The 27,358-nt window shown below is 42.7% G+C and overlaps 1 protein-coding gene across 1 annotated transcript in view; it reads left to right on the top strand.

Annotated features, from left to right (window-relative positions):
- Positions 1-27,358, top strand: part of LOC124775135 (serine protease snake-like) — a 264,861-nt gene that overhangs the window by 150,844 nt on the left and 86,659 nt on the right. The window contains exon 3 of the mRNA XM_047249975.1: positions 4,380-4,522. Coding sequence (XP_047105931.1) covers positions 4,380-4,522 — 143 coding nt within the window. The remainder of the gene's footprint in view (positions 1-4,379; positions 4,523-27,358) is intronic.

Genomic DNA, 27,358 nt, shown 5'->3' on the forward strand with positions numbered 1-27,358 from the left:
AGCCAAGGCTCGGCACATCATTAAGGTGAGCAAAAAACGGTCATGGTAAGCGTTCCTAGACTCCATTAAGGTTCCACTTGTTCTACAAAAGTATTGGAAGCCATCAGGAGGATTTCCAGTAAAGGTAGTCTTTCACCAATAGCAGCAATGCTGAAACAGGGGTGTCTCCAAATGAAGCCCATAGACATTGCTCAGACACTGCCTGAACATTTTGCAAAAACTTCAGGTGATGTAGGTATCCTTTCTCCATGTGGTAGCTCGAATCAGCACTGTCAGAGAAATCTACCTCAAACATTTTTATCTTATATTGTAGAAAGGTAACCTCTCCAACTCAAGAAGGGAGGCAGTTCTGGTACCTCTCCTGAAACTGGGAAAGGACCAAACATCTCCCAGTAGTTACAGGGGTATCACCTTAAGAAGCTGTGTAGGAAAGGCCCTGGAGCAAATGGTTAACTGTCTTCTGGAGCAAATGGTTAAGTCTTTTGGTCGGGTTGTTAAAGACCAGACAACTCCTTAACTGCTCTCAGTGTGGATTCCAGAGATTTCGGTCCACTATCGACAACTTGACCCTGCTAGAAACAGCTATTCAGCAGTCTTTCCTACTCAACCATCATTGTACTGGTATATTCTTCGACATCAATAAGGCGTATTATAATACATGGAGACACCGTATTCTTGCACAACTGTATCAATGGGTCTTTCGTAGCCACCTCCCTCTCTTCATACGGTCTTAACAGTTTTTCCGGACCTGAGTTGGCACCTCGCTGTCAGATTGTTTTGAGCTGGAGAAAGGTGTCCCTCAAGGCAGTGTTTTAAGTGTTACCCTGTTTGCCATGGCTGTAAATGATATCACGTCTATGGTAAGGACTCCTGTACACTGCTCCTTATTTGTGGATGGTTTTGCTGTTTTCTGTTCCTCCTACAGTGTTGCAACAGCAAGCAGTCAGTTGCAATTTACAGTGCAGAGGTTAGGGAAGTGGGTTGCAAAGATGGGTTTTCAGTTTTCTGCAGATAAGTGTGTATGTTTCTTTTAATAATTCTCATTGTTTCTTTTAATTTGCCTGACTTGGACATTTTAGAGACTCAGTGCTGTTTCTGAGCCACATTTTTTACTCAAAATTGCCATTATTGCTTCACCCAAGAGACCTGAAAGCCAGAACCCTCAAGACACTGAGTATCTTAAAGTGCTTTAGCCGCAGGTCTTGGGGAGCAGATGGGCACATGTGCTCCAGTTTTATAGAGCTTTGGTGTGTTCATAGCAAGCCTGTGGCTACATGGTGTATGGATCAGCAAGACCGTCAATCATTGAGCCTATCCACCATGAGGGGATTCAGCTGGCCCCGGGTGCTTATAAGACCAACCCCATACCCTGCCTCTATGCTGATGTCAAGGAACTGCCACTTACCATCTGGCAGCAGCTCCTCATGCTGCATCAGGCATGTAAGTTCCTTGCAGCTCCGACTCCACCCACACACCGTACTGTTGCTCATCTGCCTCTGGAACACCTTTTCTTCAACTGTCCCCAAGCCACACAGCCATTTGGGATCCGTGTGCAGTGTGCGCTGGAGTCATTCAGTGTGGAGCAAGTACAACCCTAAATCCAGGGTTTTAACCACCTGCTGCCCTGGTTACTACAGAGACCCAGTGTCATTTTAGATTTAGTGCAGTACAGGAGAGATTGTATTCCTGCTTCTGTTTTTAGTTCAATATTTACAGACATTTTATATGTACACTGCAACTATGTAGCTGTCTTTATGGATGGGTCTAAGCAGGGAGACTCTGTTGGTTACTCTGTCATTTTTCCAGATCACGCCCTCAAGGTAGTACTGCCTCAGGAATTTACCATCTTTGACACAGAATTACATGTGATCTTGCAGGCACTGGAGCAGATGCAACATTCTTTCGGTGCTAAATTTCTTGTCTGTTCAAATTCTCTGAGCATCCTTTACTCTCTCCAAGTTTGTACCCAGCGGATAAAGTCATCCAGAATATCCAGGATGCCATACTCCAACTACAATGTTGGGTCCCTGGGCACATGGGAATTGCGGGGAATGAAAGGGCAGATCAAGCAGCCAAGAAGGCATGTCATGATCTGTGGGTACTTCAGCGTGCCATCTCCCTGCATACTGTCACCTTGCTGTTGGGGTACAAGGTCATGTGTCCAGGGGAAGACAAGTGGCTGGAAGTGACTTACAAGAAGCTCTATGTAGTAAAGCCCACAACTTGGCCGTGACGTACTTCTTTTCAGCCATGTCGATGGGATAAGGTCCTTCTTACTTGTCTTCACATAAACCACAGCCCCATCACAACTACAATTTATTGCACTGCATTATTATTTGCCGACTAGCAGACTATGGTGGGTTTGCTGACAGATCTGCCTTCTATTTTAAGCAATGTTCCAAAGAATGTGTTTAAAGTTTTGTAAATTGTCCAACATTTTTAACAAGATTCTAGGGAGATGTGTTTAGTGTGTCAACATTGTGACTGGCTCACCCAAGTTTTTTGTAAGGGTCAGCCAGTCACATTACTCTGCATTTTCTCTTAGCTCTTCTGTGTTTCGATTTCTGTGTTTTAATTTCATGTATAGTTACTTTCTCTCCTAATTGGTTTTGGAGCATGTGGGATAGTGTGACTGTATGGTCATTTCAAGTGCATGAGTGTACAACAATCTTAGTTTATCTCCACATTAATTTCTTTTGATAAGTGTAAGGGCACTGATTGCCTCGCTGTTGGACACCAACAAAATACAAACACACACACACACACACACACACACACACACACACACACACACACACAGCACACATCATTTGATGAAAACGTACAGTGCTCCAAATCATGTAGTGAGAATAGTAATAAGTGTTCAAAGAGAACTGTTGTTCGGTGAGGAAAAGCACTGTGGTCCTATTCATAATAAGCTAGAAGTAGATCAGCAGCAACTACATAGTGTAATTAAGGAAGCTACAACCTTTTTCAAAGCAAAAGTTTCTTGTTAATTTTACTGTGTTAAATTTAGCTCAAGTAAACATAAATAGTTGATAGCAGTTAGTAATTCAGTTCCTAATTGCTGCTTCACCATGTTTGTTTATACCTTGGTTTGTGCCAAATTCCAGTAGAATCTCTTGGATTATGTGATTGTCAGATCATAATTAAGGAATGACTGAGTGAATGAATAGTACAGTTGCCATAACAATAGTGCATAGAAATATATGAAATAGAGGAAGGCACTATAGCGTTTGAAAATCAGTGATGGAATACAAATAATGGAATGAATAAAGACAATTACTCACCTGATTTAGGTTTTCTGTGGTTTTCCTAAATCATTTCAGGCAAAATAAATAATCTACTGTGCAGTGAGTAGTTGTCTTCCCTCATACTGTCATTAAAAATGGAGAATACACTACATAACTTATAAGCAATTTAGTTATAACGCAACATAATGAACATTTGAACAGGAATGTTAAAATAGGACTTACACAATGTTGGCTTGGTATACACTCTGCAGTACTTCAGGGAAGATAACTGATGTGTCAAACCAAAGCCCTGTAGCCCTGAAGTTGATTTTCAAATGAAATACTTTGCTATAAACAGGACTCAGTTAGTTTTATTTGTTATTGAAGATTCCTGGTGAATAAACAATCCAAAATTATTTGCCGATCTGTTTTCAAATGAGGTGTTAAAGGGAAACATCATATTAATTTTTCTAAATGGCTGTTCATCTTAGACTGGCATCTAAATATAAAACACATACAACTAATATTACAATATTATGAAGAGGAAAGTTGCTACTCACCGTATAGTGGAGATGCTGAGTTGCAGATAGGCACAAATAAATAAAGCTTTCCAAGTGTGTGTGTGTGTGTGTGTGTGTGTGTGTGTGTGTGTGTGTGTGTGTGCGGGCGCGCGCGGGCGCTTGCGTGCGTGCGTGCGTGTGTGTGTGTGTGTGTGTGTGTGTGTGTGTGTGTGTGTGTGTGTGTGTGAGAGAGAGAGAGAGAGAGAGAGAGAGAGAGAGAGAGAGAGCTGTTTCTGTGTTTTGTGTATGTCTATGTCTATGTCTATTGTTGACAAAGGCCCCTTAAAGGCCAAAAGCTTTATTTATTTGTGACATTCTTTTGGTTGTGCATATCTGTGACTCAGCACCTCCGCTACATGGTGAGTAGCAACTTTCCGTTTCATAATATTGCTACATTTCATCCTGGATTTTCCATTGTTTGGCAACTAATATGAAGTGTATTCTGTTGTAATTCTCATTGTTGAAAAGTCATAAATTTACAAAATCTACATATTTCTGTATATTATCATAAGATATATGCTTTTTCAATAACTGTTACTGCTGTGTCGCATTGTTCGTAGCTAAAGTGGATTTTTCATTCCTACAGAAAGCCAGAAACACCACCAAATGGACTACCTGAATCACCAACCAAACAACCAAACAGAAGGTTTGGCTCTGAGTTCCAGCCTCCTACTACACAATTTGGTAACACTTCCAGTCAGAAAACTAGGAGGAGTATTAGTGAAGAGAGTAAGTTGCAATTTTTCTTAAGGTTTTTGAATTTTCAGATGTTATGTTTGCTTGATTGATTGCCTTATTAATATGTGAAAGAATTTACGTTGTATGAATTTTGTCATGTAAAGCATTGAACTCTTTATGGCTTAAAGTTAATTTCTTATGCAAGAATTGGCAATCATTTTTTAAAAATCTAATTACATTTGCTTTTTTTATGGTTTTAGTTAATTAATATTTCTGTCTATATCTATATCTACACCTACACCTACACCTACATCTACATCTACGTAGATACTCCGCAAGCCACTGTACAGTGCATGACTCACTAAAGTCATTTCCTTATGGGTTCCACTCATAAATAGAGTGAGGGGGAAAATGACTATCTATATTCCTCCATATGAGCCCCAGTTTCACAAATCTTATGTCTGTGGTCCTTAGCTGCAGTGTATGATGGCAGCAGTAACATCTTTGGACAGTCAGATTCAGATGTTGGTTCTCTAAATTTTCTCAATAATGTTTCTTGAAAAGAAGTCACCTTTCCTCCAAGGATTCCCATTTGAGTTTCTGAAGCATCTTCATAACACCTGTGTGTTGTTCAACCTACTGGTAACAAATCAATCAGCCTGCCTCTGAAAAGCTTTGATGTCTTCCTTTGATTTGACCTGGTACGTATCACGAACACTTGAGCAGTACTCAAGAATAGGTCGCACCAGTGTCCTATATGTGGTCTCCTTTACAGGTGAACCACTTTCTCCTAAAATACTCCCAATAAACCAAAGTTGACGATTCACTTTCCCTACCATAGTTCTCACATGCTCGTTTCACTTCATGTTACTCTGCTATTTTACACCCAGATATTTAAAAGACTTGACTGTGCCAAGCAGGACACTAGTAATACTGGATCCAAACAATACAGATTTGTTCTTCATGGTGATCTACATTAACTTTCATTTTTTCACATTTAGAACTAGCTGCTGTTCATTGCATGAACTAGAAATTTTGTCTATATCATCTTATATCCTTTTACAGTGACTCAACTTTGACACCTTACTGTACATGATAGCATCATCTGCAAACAACTGCAGATGACCCTCCACTCTGTCCACCAAATCATTTTCGTTTATGGAGAACAACAGTGGTCCTATCACACTTCATGGAGAAGAAATAAAAACTTTGAGGTTCGCCGATGACATTGTAATTCTGTCAGAGACAGCAAAGGACTTGGAAGAGCAGTTGAATGGATTGGACAGTGTCTTGAAAGGAGGATATAAGATGAACATCAACAAAAGCAAAACAAGGATAATGGAATGTAGTCTAATTAAGTTGGGTGATGCTGAGGGAATTAGATTAGGAAATGAGGCACTTAAAGTAGTAAAGGAGTTTTGCTATTTGGGGAGCAAAATAACTGATGATGGTCGAAGTAGAGAGGATATAAAATGTAGGCTGGCAATGGCAAGGAAAGCGTTTCTGAAGAAGAGAAAATTGTTAACATCCAGTATTGATTTAAGTGTCAGGAAGTCATTTCTGAAAGTATTCGTATGGAGTGTAGCCATGTATGGAAGTGAAACATGGACGATAAATAGTTTGGACAAGAAGAGAATAGAAGCTTTCGAAATGTGGTGCTACAGAAGAATGCTGAAGATTAGATGGGTAGATCACATAACTAATGAGGAAGTATTGAATAGGATTGGGGAGAAGAGAAGTTTGTGGCACAACTTGACCAGAAGAAGGGATCGGTTGGTAGGACATGTTCTGAGGCATCAGGGGATCACCAATTTAGTATTGGAGGGCAGCGTGGAGGGTAAAAATCGTAGAGGGAGACCAAGAGATGAATACGCTAAGCAGATTCAGAAGGATGTAGGTTGCAGTAGGTACTGGGAGATGAAAAAGCTTGCACAGGATAGAGTAGCATGGAGAGCTGCATCAAACCAGTCTTAGGACTGAAGACCACAACAACAACATCACACTTCCTGGGGCAGTCCCGATGATACCCTTGTCACTGAAGAACACTCACTGTCGAGGCCAACATACTGGGCTCTACAACTTCAGAAGCCTTCGAGCTACTCTCATACCTGTGAACTTAACCAATACTATCATACCTTCATTAGCAGCCTGCTGTGGGGCACCATGTCAAATGCTTTCCAGAAATTTAGAAACATGGAATCAGCCAGTTGCTCTTCATCCATTGTTCGCAGTATACAGGGTGGTCCATTGATCGTGACCAGGCCAAATAACTCACGAAATAAGGGTCAAACGAATAAACTACAAAGAATGAAACTTGTCTAACTTGGAGGGGGAAATGATGGCACTATGGTTGGCCTGCTAGATGGTGCTGCCATAGGTCAAATGGATATCAACTGCGTTTTTTAAAATAGGAACGCCCATTTTTTATTACATATTCATGTAGTACGTAAAGAAATATGAATGGTTTAGTTGCACCAATTTTTTCGCTTTGTGATAGATGGCACTGTAATAGTCACAAACATATGGCTCACAATTTTAGACGAACAATGGGTAACAGGTAGGTTTTTTAAATTAAAATAATGAACGTAGGTACGTTTGAACATTTTATTTTGGTTGTTCCAATGTGATACATGTACCTTTGTGAACTTATCATTTCTGAGAATGCAAGATGTTACAGCGTGATTACCTGTAAATACCACATTAGTGCAATAAATGCTCAAAATGATGTCCATCAACCTCCATGCATTTGGCAATACGTGTAATGACATTCCTCTCAACAGCGAGTAGTTTGCCTTCCATAATGTTCGCACATGCATTGACAATGCGCTGACGCATGTTGTCAGGCGTTGTTGGTGGATCACAATAGCAAATATCTTTCAACTTTCCCCACAGAAAGAAATCCGGGGACATCAGATTCGGTGAATGTGTGGGCCATGGTATGGTGCTTCGATGACCAATCCACCTGTCATGAAATATGATATTCAATACCACTTCAACCGCACGCGAGCTACGTGCTGGACATTCATCATGTTGGAAGTACATCGCCATTCTGTCATGCAGTGAAACGTCTTGTAGTAACATCACTAGAACATTACGTAGGAAATCAGCATACATAGCACCATTTAGATTGCCATTGATAAAATGGGGGCCAATTATCTTTCCTCCCATAATGCCGCACCATACATTAACCTGCCAAGGTCATTGATGTTCCACTTGTCGCAACCATCATGGATTTTCTGTTGCCCAATAGTGCATATTATGCTGGTTTACGTTACTGCTGTTGGTGAATGACGCTTCGTCATTAAATAGAACATGTTCAAAAAAATCTGTCATCTTCCCGTAATTTCTCTTGTGCCCAGTGGCAGAACTGTACATGATGTCCTCTCCATGCAATTCCTGGTGCATAGAAATATAGTACGGGTGAAATCGAAGTTGATGTAGCACTCTCAACACCGAAAGTTTTGAGATTCCCTATTCTCATGCAATTTGTCTGCTACTGATGTGCAGATTAGCCGCGACAGCAGCTAAAACACCTACTTGGGCATCATCATTCGTTTCAGGCCGTGGCTGATGTTTCACATGTGGCTGAACACTTCCTGTTTCCTTAAATAACTTAACTACCCGGAGAACGGTCTGGACACTTGGATGATGTCATCCAGGATACGGAGCACCATACATAGCACACGCCCGTTGGGCATTTTGATCACAATAGCCATACATCAACACAATATCAACCCTTTCCGCAATTGGTAAACGGTCCATTTTAACATGGGTAATGTATCACAAAGCAAATACTGTCCACACTGGCGGAATGTTACATGATACCATGTACTTATATGTTTGTGACTATTACAGCGCCATCTATCACAAAGTGAAAAAAGTGGTCCAACTAAAACATTCATATTTCTTTACGTACTACATGAATATGTAATAAAAATGGGGTTCCACATTTTAGAAAAATGCAGTTGATATCCATTTGACCTATAACAGTGCCATCTAGCGAGCCAACTATAGAGCCATCTGGTTTCCCCCTTCAAGCTAGACGAGTTTCGTTCTTTGTAGTTTTTTCGTTTGATGCTTATTTCGTGAGATATTTGGCCTGGTCACTATCAATGGACCACCCTATATATGTGAGAAAAGGGGAAGCAGAGTTTCATATGAGCGATGATATCTGAAACCGTGCTGATGTGTGGATATAAGCTTATCAGTCTCAAGAAAGTTTATTATATTCAAAGTGAGAGTATGTTTAAGGATTCTATAGAAAACTGTAACTAGCAAGATTGGACTGTAATTTTGTGGATCCATTCTTCTAACCTTCATAAATACTGGAGTCACCTGCACTTTTTTCCAGTCACTTGGGACTTTATGGTGGATGAGAGATTCAAGATAAATGCAATATAGGTAAGGATCCAATGCCATAGAGTACTCTTTGTAAAACCAAATTGGGTCTCCATCTGGACCTGGTGATTTTTTTGCTTTCAAATCTTTTAGTTGTTTCTCTATGCCAGGGATGCTCATTACTAAGTCATCCTTATGGGAGTTTGTTCGATGGTCGAATGACAGTATGTTTATTTGATTCTCCTGTGTGAGTGATATCTGAAACTGAAATTTAAAAATTCAGCTTTTGTTTTGCTATCTTCAGCTGCCACACCAGACTGGTCAACAAGGTACTAAATGCAAGCCTTCTTAGCAGTCTTACATAGGATCAGAATTTTCTCGGGTTTTCTTTCAGATTTTTGCTAAGGTGTTACGGTGGTAGTCATATGCTTTGCACATAGATCTTTTCATAGATGCATGATTAGATTAGATTAGATTAGATTAATACTAGTTCCATGGATCATGAATACGATATTTCGTAATGATGTGGAACGAGTCGAATTTTCCAATACATGACATAATTAGGTTAATTTAACAACATACTTAAGTTAATATAACAACTTTATTTTTTGTGTTTTTTGTTTTTCTTTATTTTTTATTTTTTATTTTTTTAATATTTTTTTTTCTTAATTTATATCTAAAAATTCCTCTAAGGAGTAGAAGGAGTTGTCATTCAGAAATTCTTTTAATTTCTTCTTAAATACTTGTTGGTTATCTGTCAGACTTTTGATACTATTTGGTAAGTGACCAAAGACTTTAGTGCCAGTATAATTCACCCCTTTCTGTGCCAAAGTTAGATTTAATCTTGAATAGTGAAGATCGTCCTTTCTCCTGGTATTGTAGTTATGCACACTGCTATTACTTTTGAATTGGGTTTGGTTGTTAATAACAAATTTCATAAGAGAGTATATATACTGAGAAGCTACTGTGAATATCCCTAGATCCTTAAATAAATGTCTGCAGGATGATCTTGGGTGGACTCCAGCTATTATTCTGATTACACGCTTTTGTGCAATAAATACTTTATTCCTCAGTGATGAATTACCCCAAAATATGATGCCATATGAAAGCAATGAGTGAAAATAGGCGTAGTAAGCTAATTTACTAAGATGTTTATCACCAAAATTTGCAATGACCCTTATTGCATAAGTAGCTGAACTCAAACGTTTCAGCAGATCATCAATGTGTTTCTTCCAATTTAATCTCTCATCAATGGACATACCTAAAAATTTGGAATATTCTACCTTAGCTATATGCTTCTGATTAAGGTCTATATTTATTAATGGCGTCATACCATTCACTGTACGGAACTGTATGTACTGTGTCTTATCAAAATTCAGTGAGAGTCCGTTTACAAGGAACCACTTAGTAATTTTCTGAAAGACAGTATTGACAATTTCATCAGTTAATTCTTGTTTCTCAGGTGTGATTACTATACTTGTATCATCAGCAAAGAGAACTAACTTTGCCTCTTCATGAATATAGAATGGCAAGTCATTAATATATAATAAGAACAACAAAGGACCCAAGACTGACCCCTGTGGAACCCCATTCTTGATAGTTCCCCAGTTTGAGGAATGTGCTGATCTTTGCGTGTTACGAGAACTACTTATTTCAACTTTCTGCACTCTTCCAGTTAGGTACGAATTAAACCATTTGTGCACTGTCCCACTCATGCCACAATACTTGAGCTTGTCTAGCAGAATTTCATGATTTACACAATCAAAAGCCTTTGAGAGATCACAAAAAATCCCAATGGGTGGTGTTCGGTTATTCAGATCATTCAAAATTTGACTGGTGAAAGCATATATGGCATTTTCTGTTGAAAAACCTTTCTGGAAACCAAACTGACATTTTGTTAGTACTTCATTTTTACAGATATGTGAAGCTACTCTTGAATACATGAATATCCACCAACCTTTGCTTGTTGTCATTTGTGTACTCTCTTTTAAACCGAGAGTGCAACAGTCTTTGCTTCATCGGCATCTTCCAAATGTTGTCATTAAACTATGGTGGGTCTTTCACATTCTTTATCCACTTACTGCGCATGTAACTCTCAAGACTACGATATACAATTTGCTTAAACTTTGGCCATAGTTCCTCTACATCTATGTTACTGGAATTGAGAGATGTCAGTTCACTGTTTACATGAGATGCTAACAATGTTTACATGAGATGCTAACAACTACGTATCTGCCCTATTTAGTAGACACACTCTCATAGTTTCTTGACTGAATTATTAACTTTCGTAACTGTGGTTGCCATAATGATGTGACTGCTAATCTTTGTCTCTGTATTAACACTGTCAACAAGGTCTGCCTTTTTGTAGCTACAGTGTCTAAGATAAGAGGTTTGACCCACATTTTTTAAAGAAGATATTAATATACATAGACAAGCATCCTTGTTGGTGCTTCACATTTGATGTTTGTTCTGTGCACTGGTGAAGTTTCAAATCATTCTGGCAGATGGAAAGCCATAGTGCAGCATCAAAATGGCGTCTACATATGACTCATGTTACAAGCAGTGTGTCGTTATGGTCTACAGTCCAGAGACTGGTTTGATGCAGCCCTCCCTGCTACTCTATCCTGCTCAAGCTTCTTCATCTCCAAGTAATTACTGTAACCTACATCCTTCTGAATCTGCTTAGTGTATTCACTTCTTGGTCTCCCTCTGTGGTATTTACCCTCCACAACCACCCAGGGGGCTCGCCACTCTTTGGTGGGTTCGTGCTTGGCTACCATGGGGCCCCAGCCTTTGCAGCACTTTTTCCTTCCATGCTGTATGTCTATCCTCTTGCTATTCTTTTTCCCCTCCCTTGGGGAAAATGTCTGGGGTGTTACGGGAAATGTTCTGTATTGTGTGTTGCTGACGTAAGAACCATCTCACCATTGTTTTTTGCTCACTTTTCCTTTCTTTGTTTGCCTTCTTCTCTCGTTCCTCCACTTCAGTGTCTGAGGATCCTCTTTCTTTCCTTCCTCTCTGTGTGCTGATGCATAACAGGTGACTGGGTAACGTGTAATTCCCAGCCCCAGGTCAACAGGTGGGGTTCGCACAAACCCCTGGTACAGGCCAGGCCCAGGGAGGGGTGATTGCCTGAGCATTAACCTTCCCAAATTGCTGATTGGTCCCTCTGTCAGGTATTCAGGAGGTGTGACCAATCACCTAAGGTGGGTAGACCCCTTTCTGAAGGGGGCCCCCAGTCAGAAGGAGAGTGCCTTCGAAGATGCTGGCAATCATGGGGGATTTCCTCACAATGAGTCAATCATCCTCTCCATCGACGTCGACGAAATGTAAACGTAATGAGGCTACTGATTCGAAGACCCTTCCTACTGCACCGCAATTCCTTGTGTTATCACTTACTGAAGACTGTCAGTCCTTTGCCACGGATATTCTGTTTATTATTCAGAAAGGTGTTGATGCCATTTGCTGGCCCTGTGAAATCCTGCTCTCGTTTACAGAATGGAACTTTGCTTTTGGAGATGGCTTCTGATTCTCAAGCACAACAACTGCTTGCTGCCTCACTTCTCCAGGGCTACCCTGTTTGTGTCGAGGCTGCTTGATGGTCTACCAAGGCCGAAATACAATCTTACCTCTTTGATCAGGGTGTCATTGCTGTCCATCGTGTAATGAAAAAGGTCGATTCCTCCTTGGTGCCCACCCGCACTCTTTTCTTCACCTTTGATAGAGTGGTGCTGCTGCCCAAGATTAAAGCAGGCTATGAAACCATCAGAGTCCAGCCATACATTCTGAATCTGATGCACTGCTACCAGTGTCATCATTTAAACCATACTCGAACATCTTGTCGACACCCAGCCAAATGCAAAACCTGTGGCAGGGATGCACACGAGGGCGAATGTCCGCCTCCTTTTCCCCGCTGTATCAACTGCAATGGCAGCCATGCTGCCTCCTCTCGGGATTGTCCCTTGTATCTAGATGAACAGGCTGTTCAAGGGATTTGGGTAAAGGCCTTACCCAGTAGCTCGCAAATTACTGGCTAGCCAAAAACCCTGTGTTCTCCCATCTGGCACTTATAGTTGTGTTCTTGTTACACCTTGCTCCATAAAGGACATGGCCACGCAGACATGCAACCTCAAATTTGGCCCTGAGGTTTTGAAGTTACCCAGTGTCAAAGTAGCATCACCGTTGCCCCATCCCTCTGTGCAACAAGCCGTCAAACTCTGGCCTGAAGGGGCGAAGCTACCCCTACACACCCATCTGGCAGGAAAGGACAGAAGGAGTACTCCCGAGAAGACTTCCTCCATCCCTCCAGCCAAACACCCAAGTCTTCCTCTAACCAGAAGGGCTCAAAGAAGTCTTCTAAAGACAAATGGTCTTCTCCATCACCAACTCGAAGATCTGCTCGATGGTGTTGCCACGTGCTCGCTTAGCCCGGCAACCTCTGTCTTGCCAGTTCACACCATGAACCATTTTTCATCGTTGGACTCCACAGACTGACCGCAAAAGCACACTGATGCTTCTGTGGATCCCATGGAGCAGGATCCTCCTGCTTCTATGCCCTGTAGTAGCGACTCTACACCAACTGTCCCTCGGCAGCTGCTGAGTTGAGACCACTAAATCTCTTCCGCCTCATTACTGTCCTCCAATGGAACGTTTACAGCCTTCAGTCTCACAAAGAGGATTTACAGCTGCTTCTAGCATTGCAGCATCCCCTTGTACTCTGCCTTAAGGAAATGAAATTGTGCCCTGCGCCCTCAAGACCACTTTGAGCTTTCCCATTACTTACCGATTAGTTTTGACCTTCCCCCTGAGGTCGGCATCCCATTTCATGGGGGCATCATGCTGCTTATACAGGATGATCTTCATAGTCAACCCATCTCCCTGCCTACCCACCTTCAAGCTGTTGCCGTTTGCCTTTTCCTTCCCCATCTGACTTTCTCCCTTTGTACCATATACATACCTCCATCCTTCGATGTCACCAGAGCAGACTTCTTTCAGCTTATTGGGCAGCTCCCTCCCCCTTTTTTACTACTCAGTGACTTTAATGCACGTCATCCCCTTTGGGGTTCTCCTGGGTCATGCCAGAGAGGTGCGCTCTTGGCTGACCTTCTTAACCAACTCTACCTCTTCTGCCTTTACACTAGAGCACCCACTTTCCTTTCTGACTCCTTGCACACTTCCCATTTGGACCTATCCTTTTGCAGTGCCCAGCTTCCCCATCGTCTTGAGTTGTCAGTTCTTTCTGACGCCTATTCAAGGTACCATTTCCCATGGGCTCTCCATCTACTGACTCCTACCCCATCCAAATGCATGCCCAAATGGCAGCTTACTAAGGCTGACTGGCTGTTTTACTCCTCTCTGGCGACCTTCGCAGAACAAGATTTCCCCAGTTGTGATGACCAGGTGGACTATCACACTAACGTTATCCTTACTGCTGCAGAATGTTCTGTTCCTCACAATTCCTCTTTACCACATCATGTCCCAGTCCCTTGGTGGACTGAGGCATGCCACGATGCAATTTGGGCATGGAGATGTGCTCTCTGCAGTTTCAACTGCAACCCAATGCTGGAAAACTGCATTCATTATAAACAGATGCATGCTAAGTGTCATAGAGTTCTTCAGGATAGCAAACGAGCTAAGTGGATTTCCTACACTAGTTCTTTTAACAGTTCCACACCTTCCTGTGTCGTTTGGGCCAACTTTCGACGGCTCTCTGGAACCACATCCGGCCTGACAGTAGGTGCTGATGTCATCATGGATCCTTTTGCTATCTCCAACACCTTGGGCTGCCATTTTGTGGAAGTTTTGAGCTCTTCCCACTATCACCCTGCCTTCATCCATCAGAAACGAGTGGAGGAGACTTGGGCAATACCCTTCTCCTCTCCGAATTGTGAGTGCTACACTGCCGCCTTCACTATGAGGGAGCTAGATCATGCTCTCAGTTCATCCCGGTCCTCCGCCCCAGGACCAGACGCCATCCACATTCAGATGTTGCAGCACCTCTCTCTTGCAGGCAAGCACTTTCTCATTAACACATACAATCACATCTGGGTTGAGGGCACATTTCCTGGCTGCTGGTGTGAAGCCACCATCATACCCATACCTAAACCTGATTAGGACAAATACCTTCCTTTTAGCTACCACCCTATCACTCTTACCAGTTGCATTTGTAAGGTGATGGAACATATGGTTCATGCCCGGCTGGTGTGGTGGCTTGAGTCTTGCCATTTACTCATGAATGCGTAGTGTGGATTTCGAGTGCGGCATTCTGCAGTTGACAATCTCATTACTTTGTCCACACATGTTATGAATGGTTTTCTGTGGAAATCCCAGACTGTGGCTGTTTTTTTCGATTTGGAGAAGGCCTACGACACCTGCTGGAGAAGTGGATCCTCCGTATTCTTTACAAGTGGGCTTCTGTGGGCTGTTTTCTTCGGGCATTTTTACGAGACCGAGTTTTCAAGGTACATGTGGGTCCTGCCTTGTTGGACACCTTTATTCAGGAAAAATGGTGTGCCTCAGAATTCTGTCCTGAGCATCATTCTCTTTGCTATTGCCATTAACCCTATAAGGGCCTGCCTCCTGCCGGGCATCTCCGGCTCCATTTTTGTCAATGATTTTTCCATCTACTGCAGTTCTTCAAGGACCTGTCTCTCTGAGTGGCATCTTCAGCGCTGTCTTGATCATCTTCACTCCTGAAGTATTGCCAATATCTTTCACTTTTCCACTGACAAAACCGTCTCCCACCATCTCTACATCTTGGGCATATTGCCCTTCTTTTTGCTGACACTACGAAATTCCTGTGGCTCATGCTCGATAGGAAACACTCTTGGTCCTCCAATGTCTCTTACCTCGCAGCCTGCTGTACATTGTCACTCAATGTCCTAAGTGTCCTTAATAGTATTTCTTGGGGTGCTGATCAAACCACCCTCCTCCATTTGTACCAGTTCCTTGTCCGTTCGAAACTCGACTACGGGTGCTTTGATGTGCATCTGCATGCCCATCCCTTTTATGCCATCTCAACACTGTCCATCATCATGGTGTCTGTTTGGCCACGGGTGCCTTTTTCACCAGCCTGGTTGAGAGTCTGTATGCTGAAGCTGCTGAACTACCACTGTCCTACCGCAGTGATTTGCTCCTCAGCAGGTACGCATGCCGTTTGTCTGCCATGCATTGCCACCCCACCTATGCCTCCTTCTTTTATGTTTGCTTTGATCGTCAGTATGGGGCTTGACCCTCTTCTCTGTTACCTCCTGGAGTCCATTTTCGCCACTTGCTATGGCGGCTTAACTTCACGCTACCTGCAACTTTCCCAGTGGGTGTGAACCCTTCACCACCTTGGCTTCTTGAAGCGGCCCATGTTAACCTTGGCCTTCATTCACTTCCTAAGGACTCTAGCCTAGCCTCAGTCTATCACCTTCAGTTTCACGACCTTTGCATGGAACTTAGCGATAGTATCTTTGTATACACTGATGGCTCTTGGACTGACTGTGGGGTTGGGTGTGCCTTTGTCATTGGCACCCATGTCTTTCAACATTGGCTTCAGGTACAGTCCTCAGTATTTACAGCTGAGCTTTTCACCTTGTATCAGGCCACGAAGTACGTCTGGTGACACAGCCTTTCCAATTGTGTCCTCTGCCCAGACTCACTCAGCCCTCCAAAGTCTCTCTGTGCTGTACACTGCAGCAGGTCCAGGAAAACTGTCACTTGCTCACTCTTGGTGGAGCCAATGTCATGTTTCTGTGGGTCCCTGGTCATGTCGGTCTGCCAGGAAACGAGGCTGCTGATGATGCTGCCAAGGCTGCAGTCCTCTTACCGTAGCCTTTGAGTACCTATATTCCCTCCGATGATCTCTGCATTGTCATCTGTCAGGAGGTGGTGTCCATTTGGCGTCGCCAATGGTCCTCCCTTCATGGGAATAAGCTTCAGCTTATTAAGCTATCTCGGCACCTTGGACGACTGCTCTCGGCTCTCCCGCCGGAAGGAGATTATTTTAACTTGGCTGCGTATTGGGCACTGCCTTTTTAGCCATCGTTATTCACCAAAGCAATATGGCGAAGGCCATTTAGTTTTTGGTTTTGGACCTCCATTTTTGTGTGTTTTTTTAGCCCTCTTTCCATATGCCTATTTTAGCTGTCTCCTGTTCTGTGTATTGGGACTGAAATATAGTTGTTTCTCTCGTCTCTGTGTTTGTGTACTATAGTTTTGACTTGGGCTTGTATGACCCCAGTTGTTTTTGTGCCCTAAAACAAAACAAACAAACAAACCCTCCACGCTATCCTCCAACACTAAATTGGTGATCCCTTGATGCCTCAGAACATGTCCTACCAATAGATCCATTCTTCTAGTGAAGTTGTGTCACAAATGCCTCTTCTCCCCAATTCGATTCAGTACCTCCTCATTAGTTATGTGATCTACCCATTTAATCTTCAGCATTCTTCTGTAGCACCACATTTCGAAAGCTGTTGTCTTCTTGTCTAAATTAGTTATCGTCCATGTTTCGCTTCCATACATGGCTACGCTCCATACAAATACTCGATGTTAACAAATTTCTCTTCTTCAGAAATGGTTTCCTTGCCATTGCCAGTCTACATTTTATATCCTCTCTACTTCAAGCATCATCAGTTATTTTGCTCGCAAAATAGCAAAACTCCTTTACTACTTTAAGTGTCTCATTTCCTAATCTAATTCCCTCAGCATCATCTGATTTAATTTGACTACATTCCATTATCCTTGTTTGCTTTTGTTGATGTTCATCTTATATCCTTTCAAGACACTGTCCATTCCATTCAACTGCTCTTCCAGGTCCTTTCCTGTCTCTGACAGAACTACAATGTCATAGGCCGCCCAGGGGGTCCACAGCTCCTTTGTGGATACGTGCATGGCGAACATTGGACCCCGAACTAGTGTGACTCTCTTTCCTTTCCAGGCTGCATACCTTCCTTTTCCACATTCCTCCCTGTCAACCCCTCCTTCCCTGCCACCTCCCCCCCCCCCCCACCTCTTCCCTTCCCCTTCTCCTTCTATTTGGGAGCATGTTTCGTGCCTATGTCCGGATTACGATGCTTTCCGTTCACCATTACACTATCAGTGATATGTTAAACAGATTGCTTGCAATTATACCTACATCAAATTTATGTACATGTCTAATAACTGTCATTCTACGCCTTTTTTTTTTTGTTTAAAATGTTGTAGTCTTACTTGCGTTTCTTAATATGATTTCTGTACATGACCAGAGAAGCGTATGTTATAAAATAAGTGTAATTTAACTGAATGATTTTCACATATTCATTATTTTGAATGTGAATAGCAGTTTTTCCGAATTAGAGCAGCGGATCAGGCCGAAGAGACAACGAACTTAAAGATCAGGCCGAAGAGACGGAACGAAAATTAACTGCACAAATAGAATTGGTTAAAGCTCAAAGACATAGTTTCTCTTCTTTGTTCTCTCTGCTGGAAAGTATCTGTCCTCTCTTTATCCTTCTCTTTTCCTTGCTTTTTCTCTTCACCCTCTTCTTCACTGTGGAATTTGAGACCTCTCTTCTTTCCTTTTCTTTGTTTCCCCCTTTCTCTTTCTTTCCTCCCTGTGCTTGTCTGAAGGCCAACCAACGTGTTCCCACACATAGCCGGTGATGGGGTAATGCGTAATTCCCCACCCCAAGTAGACAAGTAGGACATGTACGTACCCCCTGGTAAAGGCCATGCCCGGAGAGGGGTGATTACCCAAGGTGGTACCTTCTGAATGTGCCGATTGGTCCCTCCATCTGTTTCTCGAGAGGTGTGACCTGAGGTGTGGACAATCACCAAAGGCGGGAGTGCTCTCAGAGAGGGGCCCCCATGAGGAAGGATTGCACCATCGGAGACACTGGTAATCTTTGGGGATACTTTTGCAATGATTTCCTCTACTCCTACAACTTCTGCCTACAAGAGAAGCAAGATGAGTCTCAGCCACGGACAATTCTTCCATCAGTGTCAAAGTTCCTAGTTGTTTCTTAGTCTGACGAAGGTCAACAATTCATTATTCAGAAAGGAGTTGACGCAATTGCAGGTCCTGTAAAGTCTTAATCCCAATTACGGAATGGCACATTGTTGTGCCTCCAGGCACAAAAATTGCTGCAAACTACACTGCTACACACCATCCTTGTCTGGGTGGAGGTGCACCGTACTTTAAATTCATCACGTGGGGTGGTTTATACATGCTCACTCGAAGGATTATCCAATGAGGACATTTAACATTACCTGCCTGACAAGGGCGTAATGACCATACATTGAGTCATGAAAAGGGTTGACTAGGACTTGGTACCAACACATACTCTCTTCTTAATGTTTGACGGAGTTCAACTTCCATTGAACATTAAAGTGGGATACGAGATCATTTCAGTTCACCCTTACATCCACAACCCTATGTGTTGCTATCGGTGTCAACGGTTTAATCATACCAGCCAGTCATGATCCAATCTGGCCACATAAGTTATATATGGCAGGGATGCCCATGAGGGTGATTGTCCACCTCCATCCCCTCATTGCATCATCTGTATGGGTGACCATGGTGCCTCTTCTAGAGATTGCCCTATTTTCAAAGATGAATGAATTATTCAGGAAATCCAAGTGTAGGAAAAGGTGTCAACATTTGCTGTTCATAAGTTATTTGCTGGTAGAAAGCCCATTGTGCTCCCAGTGGGAAAATACAGCACTGTCCTTGCATCTCCTCGGCCTACTAAGGAAGTAGCGACACAGACTCATGATCTCACCTTTAGTGCTACGGTTGTCAGATCAGCTAGCTCAAAGATTGCCCGGTCATCCTCCCCACTATCACCTGGCTCACTCTCAAGCTCACCCTTCATTGGCTCCTGCTAAATCACAGGCCCAAAAATCGGATGCCCGGCCTTCTAAAAGAGCCCACTCGTGGAGATTTTTACGTACCCCAACCTCCCAACCATCGATTTCTCTCTCCTCTCACTGTCCTGCTTCCACGAAGGCTCAAAAGAAACACAGTTCCTCTCCTTCTCTGCCACGGCGTGTCTTATCTACAGTGCCAGTCAGTGGTAGCCGCCCTCGGCCGTCTTCTGTGTCGCCGAGATGTGCTGCTGGTGGCCGATCCACCAGCCGATCACTGGCAGCAGGAGCTGCCTCCGAGCAACCTATGGATCTGGATCTTCTGCCTTTGGCTGAATGCCGTTCCATGCCATCGGCTACCAGCTCTCAGTGGTCATTGACTTGACGGCAACCATGGTGAGATTTTTCCCCTTTTCTGTCTGCCCTGTGTCAATTATCTATTGGAATATCTGTGGAATTTGCTCCATTTAGGATGAATTGTCGATCCTCGTACATTCCTACTCCCCGGTCAACTTCTGTCTTCAGGAAACAAAGCTACATCCCCATGACTGCATTGTCTTCCCTTCCCTCATTTCCAGTCGGTCCTGTTTGATCTCCGCTCTGTTGATGGCACTCTGGCACACAGGGGACTTATGATTCTTCACCATGATACTGTCCATTATCACTCAACCCCCTTAAACAGTTCCTTCCAAGCTGTTGGTGTACATCTTTCCCTTTCTGGATACACCTCCCTTTGTACAATATACATTCCATCATCCACACCAATGACAATAGCCACAGCCAATCCCCTTCATCTCCTTGGTCAGCTGGGACTTCATTGCCCACAACCTGCTTTGGCGATCTCCGCGTCCTTGTCTGCAAGGCTCCCTATTGATTGACCTCTACCACCAAGTGGATCTTGTTTGCCTCAACAGTGGGGAACCTACATTTTTGTCTGCCTCCACGTCAAACTTCTCTCATTTGGACCTTACAGTCGGTAGTGTTCAGCTAGCTTGGCACTATGAATGGTTCACTCATGCTAATACACATTTGAGTGGCCAATTTCCATGTGTCCTTCGATTACAGCCACAACTGCCATCTATGTGCCCAAGACTCTGGAAGTTTTCCCAAGCCAATTGGACACTTTCCTCCTCTCTAGCGACATTCGATGACCGTTACTTTCCTAGCATCGATGATCAGGTCACTCATGTTACAGAAGTTATTCTTACAGCTGCGGTATGTTCAATACCTTGTACCTCCCCTTTGCCTCAGTGCCCCCCCACCCCCAGTTCCTTGGTGGAACAAGATGTGCCGTGATGCAGTACGCAAGCGGAGACATGCTCTTCGTATTTCCTGCCACCATCCTACATTGGCCAGCTGTATCCGCTATAAGCAATTATGTGTACAATGCTGTGGCATCATCCACATAGCAAGAACACAAGGTAGGACTTCTTTACCAGCTCCTTTAATTCCTTCACTCCCTCATCTGTAGTTTGGAGTCAAATTCGATGGTTATTTGGCATGTCTAGTTTCTGCCCGATCTCTGGGCTCACTGGTGCGCCTGATACCTTAGTGATCCAAGTCGCAATTTCTAACTCAATGAGTCAACACTTTGCTGAGATTTTGAGCTCGTCAAATTACCTGCCAGCCTTTCTCCCGAAGGAATGGGCAGCAGAAGTGCGACCTCTTGCTTTCTCCTCTCAAAATTGCGAAAGCTATAATACTGTTTTCTCTATGCAGGAACACTGTTGCTCTTACACCCCAGGACCAGATGGCATCCACGTCCAAATGTTGCTGCTTTTATCACACCATAGTCTGCATTACCTCCTTCACCTTTATAATAGAATTTGTACTGACAGTACCTTTCCCAGAAGATGACGGGAAGCTATCATCATTCCTGTTCTGAAACCTGGAAAGGCCAAACGTCTCCCCTCTAGTTATCGCCCCACATCTTTTTCGAGTGGTGTCTGCAATGTTTTGGAGTGTATGGTGAATTGCTGTTTAGGCTGGTGGCCAGAGTCTCAAAACCTCTTAACACCTGACCAATGTGGTTACCGAAAGCATCATTCTGCAGTTGACCATCTTGTTGCTCTCTCCATTTATATCATGAATAATTTTCTTGGGAAATGCCGAATAATAGTGATATTTTTTGACCTGGAAAGAGCATATGATATCTGTTGGACAGGCATCCTCTGCACACTGTTCTCTTGGGGCTTTCGAGGTCAGCTACCCATTTTTATTTTTGAATTTATGGCAGAGCGCACCTTTCAGGTGTGTGTGCATACCACTCTCTCCTGTTCTTTCTCCCAAGAAAATGGGGTGCCCCAGGGCTCCATGCAGAGTGTTGTACTGTTTGCCATCGCCATAAATTCAGCTATGGATTGTCTCCTTCCTGATGACTCGGGCTCCCTCTTTGTCGACGATTTTACAATCTACTACAGCTCTCAACGGATCAGCCTTCAAGGATGCTTCGATCGCCTTCAATCATGGAGCATTGACACTGGCTTCTGCTTTTCTCCCAGTAAGACAGTCTGTGAAAAATTTTGGCATCGTACACCTTCTCTACGCATAGGTCCTGTCGACCTTCTGTTCACCGACATAGCCAAATTCTTGGGACTTATGTTTGACAGAAAACTGTACTGATCTTCCACATTTCATATCTTTCAGCTCGCTGTATGCACTCCCTCAACACCCTACGTGTTCTGAGTGGTACCTCCTGGGGAGCGGACTGAGTGGTCCTCCTGCGCCCCTTTTGTGCCTTAGTGCGCTCGAAATTGGACTACGAAAGCATACTTTACTCCTCTGCATGTCTGTCTATTCTCTGGCATCTCGACTCTGTCCGCCACGGTGGACTGAGTTTAGCATCTGGAGCTTTTTATACCAGCCCTGTGAAGAGCCTTTACGCTGAGACTGCTGAACCTCCACTGTCCAATCGGTGAGCTGTCCTCCTGAGTCATTACACATGCCCGTTTTTTCAATGCCTCCTTGGATTTAGGGTTGCAGGGCACTCTTCCTCTCTACTACGTTCTCTTTCCTTCCACTTTCCTAAAACTTTTTTGACAAATGGGGGTACAGTGCCATCTTGGCTTCATCCCCGGACCTGCCTTCTCTGTGCCCTTTGTCATCTTCCCAGGGATGGTAGCCCCCCTGTAGTTTGTCGTTGGTTATTTGCTGCTCTACGCGCACAAATGGAGGATGCCACATTTATTTACACTGACGGCTCAAAGACCACATTTGGTGTTGGGAGTGCCTATATTTTTGGCAAAGCCCCTAATAGATTTTGGCTTCCTGACCAGTGTTTGGTTTTTACTGCGGAGCTTTATGCTGTTCTCGAGGCTGTCCAATATATCCATCGCTATAAGTGGCTACAGTATCTTATATGCTTGGATTCGCTCAACTCTCTTCTCAGCCTCCAAGCTCTTTATCCTGTCCACCCACTGATCCACTGGATTCAGGACAGCCACCACTTGCTCTACTTGGGGGGAGTCTCTGTGGCATTCCTCTGGATCCCAGGATCCCAGGGCATGTTGGTAGCTACAGAAATGAAGCAGCTGATATAGCGTCCAAGGCTGCAGTCTGTCTTCCTCGGCCTGCTGTCTGCATGGTTTCCTTTGCTGATTTACAGAGCATTTTATGTCGTTCTGTTACTCTGTTATGGGACAAACATTGGTCTACACTTCCCGATTATAAATTATGAGACATAAAACCTCTTCCCTGTGCTTGAACCTCTTCCTGCTGGCCTCATCATTGAGGGGAGGTAATTTTAACTAGACACCGGATAGGGAACTGTCTTTTTAGCCATTGACATCTTTTAATTGGTGATCTTCCCCCACTTTGTCCTCACTGCTCTCAACCATGGACAGTGAGACACCTTTTACTTCAGTGCACCCATTTTAATCTGCAACGCGCCAGTTTACAGTTGTCGCCTGATATATCTTCCCTTTTAGTAGATGACAGGTGCTCAGCTGATTGACTCCTGGCGTTTATCAGTGTCAGTGAGATGACATCGGTCATTTGAAGCTCCTTTTTGGGGAATGCAACTCCCCCTTCCATAGCAGTTTTCTGAGATTTCCTTCCCTTCTTAGTTTCTCTCCTTCTTGAGTTTCGCTCCCATTGCTGCTGATTTCACATTCAGTTTTTTACCCTTCCCGAAGCCACAGAATATACGCTTATGACCATAGCAGTTTTATGCTCTAAAACCATAACAAATTAAAAAAAAAAAAAAAGGAAGTCATCAGCAAACCGCATAGTTTTTATTTCTTCTCCATGAATTTTAATTCCTACTCCCAACTTTTTCTTTTGTTTTCTTTACTGCCCTCTGAATATACGGATTGAATAACATTGGGGATAGCCTATAACCCTGTATCTCTCCTTTCCCAACCACTGCTTCCCTTTCATGCCCCTTGACTTATAAAAGCCACCTGGTTTCTTTACAAATTGTAAATAGCCTTTCTCTTCCCGTATTTTACCCTGCCGCCTTTAGAATTTGAAAGAGAGTATCTTAGTCAGCATTGTCAAAAGCCTTCTCTAACTCTACAAATACTAGAAATGTAGGTTTGCCTTTCCTGAATATTTCTTTTAAGATAAGTCATAGGATCAGTGTTGCCTCATGTGTTGCAACATTTCTACAGAATCCAAACTGATCCTCCTTGAGGCCGGCTTCTACCAGTTTTTCCATTCATCTGTAAAGAATTCATGTTAGTACTTTGCAGCTGTGACTTATTAAACTGATAGTTCAGTAATTTTCACACCTGTCAGCTCCTGCTTTCTTTGGGATTGGAATTATTAAATTCTTCTTGAAGCCTGAGGTTATTTCACCTGTCTCATACATCTTGTTCATCAGATGGTAGAGTTTTGTCAGGGCTGGCTCAAATGTGCACCTGTCGGCTACATCATTTAAAGTAGTCAGTGTTGAACTTCTACCGCCCTATTTTTCAGCCAGTGTAGCAATGCAGTTCGTTGACACCAAGGATAATCAGTGAAGAAATAAAGCAGTCGAACGTCACAATTTCTCTTTTCAGTTTTTCTATTTTCCCTGTCACATTCAAATTTCTGGCATTTTATGCATCAATTCATAGAGTGTTACGATTTTATTGGTTATTCAGTCTTTTTTCTAATAGTCATCTAACCATTGGCAGTCCCCTCCTGGAGATCCAAATGTAGGCCTAGCCTAGAATCTCAGGCCACCGCAGAGATCAACTTTACACTTTTCCAATAACATTCCACATGTCTTGTGGATACACATTATTTGTCTTTAATGTTGCGGTTTCCATTGCCTTCTGCATCGTCATATTGTTGATTATTGCTGATTCTTCCACCTTTCAGGTTGTTTCACACCCCAAGGACAAAAGAGTGCTCTGAACCCCTGTCTGCAACTCCACCCTCTTTGGCAATGCTGCCAGCAGAATGAGGGTGACTTCTTATGCCACTTGTTTTTGGCTACAACTGATGATGATGATTTTTATTCAAAATTTAAGAAGTGTGTAGGTTTGAACCCAGTATCCAGGATGTTGTGACTACTAGTCAAAGACTCTACACCTGCACCATTGGTACACTCAGTAACAATCTCTCCTTTTCATAATGTTGATATAGAAGCATAGGTAAGTAGGGAAAAGATAGATACTGCCTATAGGAAAATTAGACATTGTGAAAGAAAAGCAACTGCATGAACGTAAAGAGCTCAGATGGACAACCAGTACTGTAAGCAATGAAGGAAGAGCTGAAGGGTGGAAGGAGTGTGTAGAGGAACTGCACAAGGGAAATGAATTTGAAGGCAAGTGAAGAGGATGTAGATGATCAGGTAGGAGATATGATGCTGCAAGAATAATTTGGCAAACCACTGAAAGTTGTAAGTCCCCAAAGTAGACAACCTTCCCTCAGAACTACTGATATCCTTGAGAAAGCCAGCTGTAGGAAAACTATTCCACTTGGAGTGCAAGATGAATGAGACAGGCAAGATACCCTGAGACTTCAAGAAGGAGGTTATAATTCAAACTGCAAAGAAAGCAAGTGCTGACTGTTGTGAATATTAGAGAACTATCAGATTAATAAGTAATGGTTGCAAAGTACTAAAATCAATTATTTACAGAAGAATAGAAATACTGGTAGAAGCTGACCTTGGACAAGATCAGTTCAGATTCTGGAGAAATGTATGAACTTGTGAAGCAGCACTTGCACTACAACTTATCTTAGAAGATAGGCTGACAACAGTCAAATCTACATTTAAAGCTTTTGTAAAGTTGGAGAAAGCTTTTGACAGTTTCAACTGGAGTACACTTTTTGAAACTCTGGAGGTATCAGCAGTAAAATGTAGGGAGGCAAAGCCTATTTGTAACTTGTACAGACACATGATGACAGCTATAAGAGTCAATGGGGCATGGAAGGGAAGCTGTGACTACAGAGAGGGAGCCAGGGTTGTAGCTTATCCCCAATGTTATTCCATCTGTACATTTAGCAAGCAGTAAAGGAAATCAAAGAAAAAATTGGAGCGGGAAAGAAGAAGAAATGAACACTTGGAGTTTTGCTTGTCACATTCTGATTGTCAGAGATAAAAAGGGCATGGAAAAGCAGTTGAGCAGAATAGGTGGTGTCTTGAACAGAGATGATAAGATGGACATTAAGAAAAGCAAAGCATAGGGAATTGAATTTTGTCAAATTAAATCATGCAATACTGGATGAATTAGATTATGAAACAAATCAATGAAACTAGTTTTCCTGTTTGGGCAGCAAAATAACTGATGTTGGCCAAATTAGAGAGCATATAAATTGTAGTCCAGTAATGCAAAAAAGTGTTTCTGAAGAAGAGAAATTTAACACTGAATATAGATCTAAGTGTTCAGAAGTCTGTTATGTGGTATTTGTCTGGAATGAGTCTTGAATAGAAGTGAAACATGGACAATAAACAGTTCAGAAAAGAATCAAATAGAGGCTTTTGAAATGTGGTACTACAAAAGAATCATGATGATTAGGTGGGTAGATCATGTAACCAATGAGGAGGTACTGAATAGAATTGGCAAGAAGGGATCGGTTCATGTGGCATATTCTGATACATTAATGGATGACCAGTTTAGTACTGGAGGGAAATGTAAATGTGTGTGTGTGTGTGTGTGTGTGTGTGTGTGTGTGTGTGTGTGTGTGTGTTTTTGTGTGGAAGAGAGGGGACAGGACTAAAAATCTTAAAGGGAATCCAAGAGATGAATACAGAAAGCTGATTCAGAAGGATGTAAGTTGCAGTAGCTATTCCAGAATGAAGAGTCTTGCATAGGGTTGGGTAGTGTGAAGAGCCTCATTAAACCAGTCTTCAGACTGAAAACAACTACAACAATGACTTAATGAATGGATTTGTGTGTTCACTAGACCCATTGAAAATTGCATCACGCAACATAGATCGAGTACTAGCTGACTGTTAGGCCCAGCCTCATAAATTATTGGCTGCATGTTGTTCTCACAATGAGTGCGAACTAACAACTGACTGTGTCTTTGTATATCAAGCCGATTAATAGCTATGTGAAAAATTAAAAATAATATTTTCTTATTACATTTCGAATAATGACATAAAAAAATTGGAAAATCAGAGGACAAACAAAGATACATCCGGCAAAGAAGCAAATGTTTTTAACTACAAGCTGCATAAGTAGAAAATAGTCTATATTCTAAGGAAGGGAAAAAACTACGCAGCACAAAGTGATTATCTGAATGGTATGGAAATCAATAAATTTGATGTACATGTAGAGACAA

This window comes from Schistocerca piceifrons, chromosome 2 (genome assembly GCF_021461385.2).
Source record: "Schistocerca piceifrons isolate TAMUIC-IGC-003096 chromosome 2, iqSchPice1.1, whole genome shotgun sequence".
In the NCBI taxonomy this organism is placed as follows: domain Eukaryota; kingdom Metazoa; phylum Arthropoda; class Insecta; order Orthoptera; family Acrididae; genus Schistocerca; species Schistocerca piceifrons.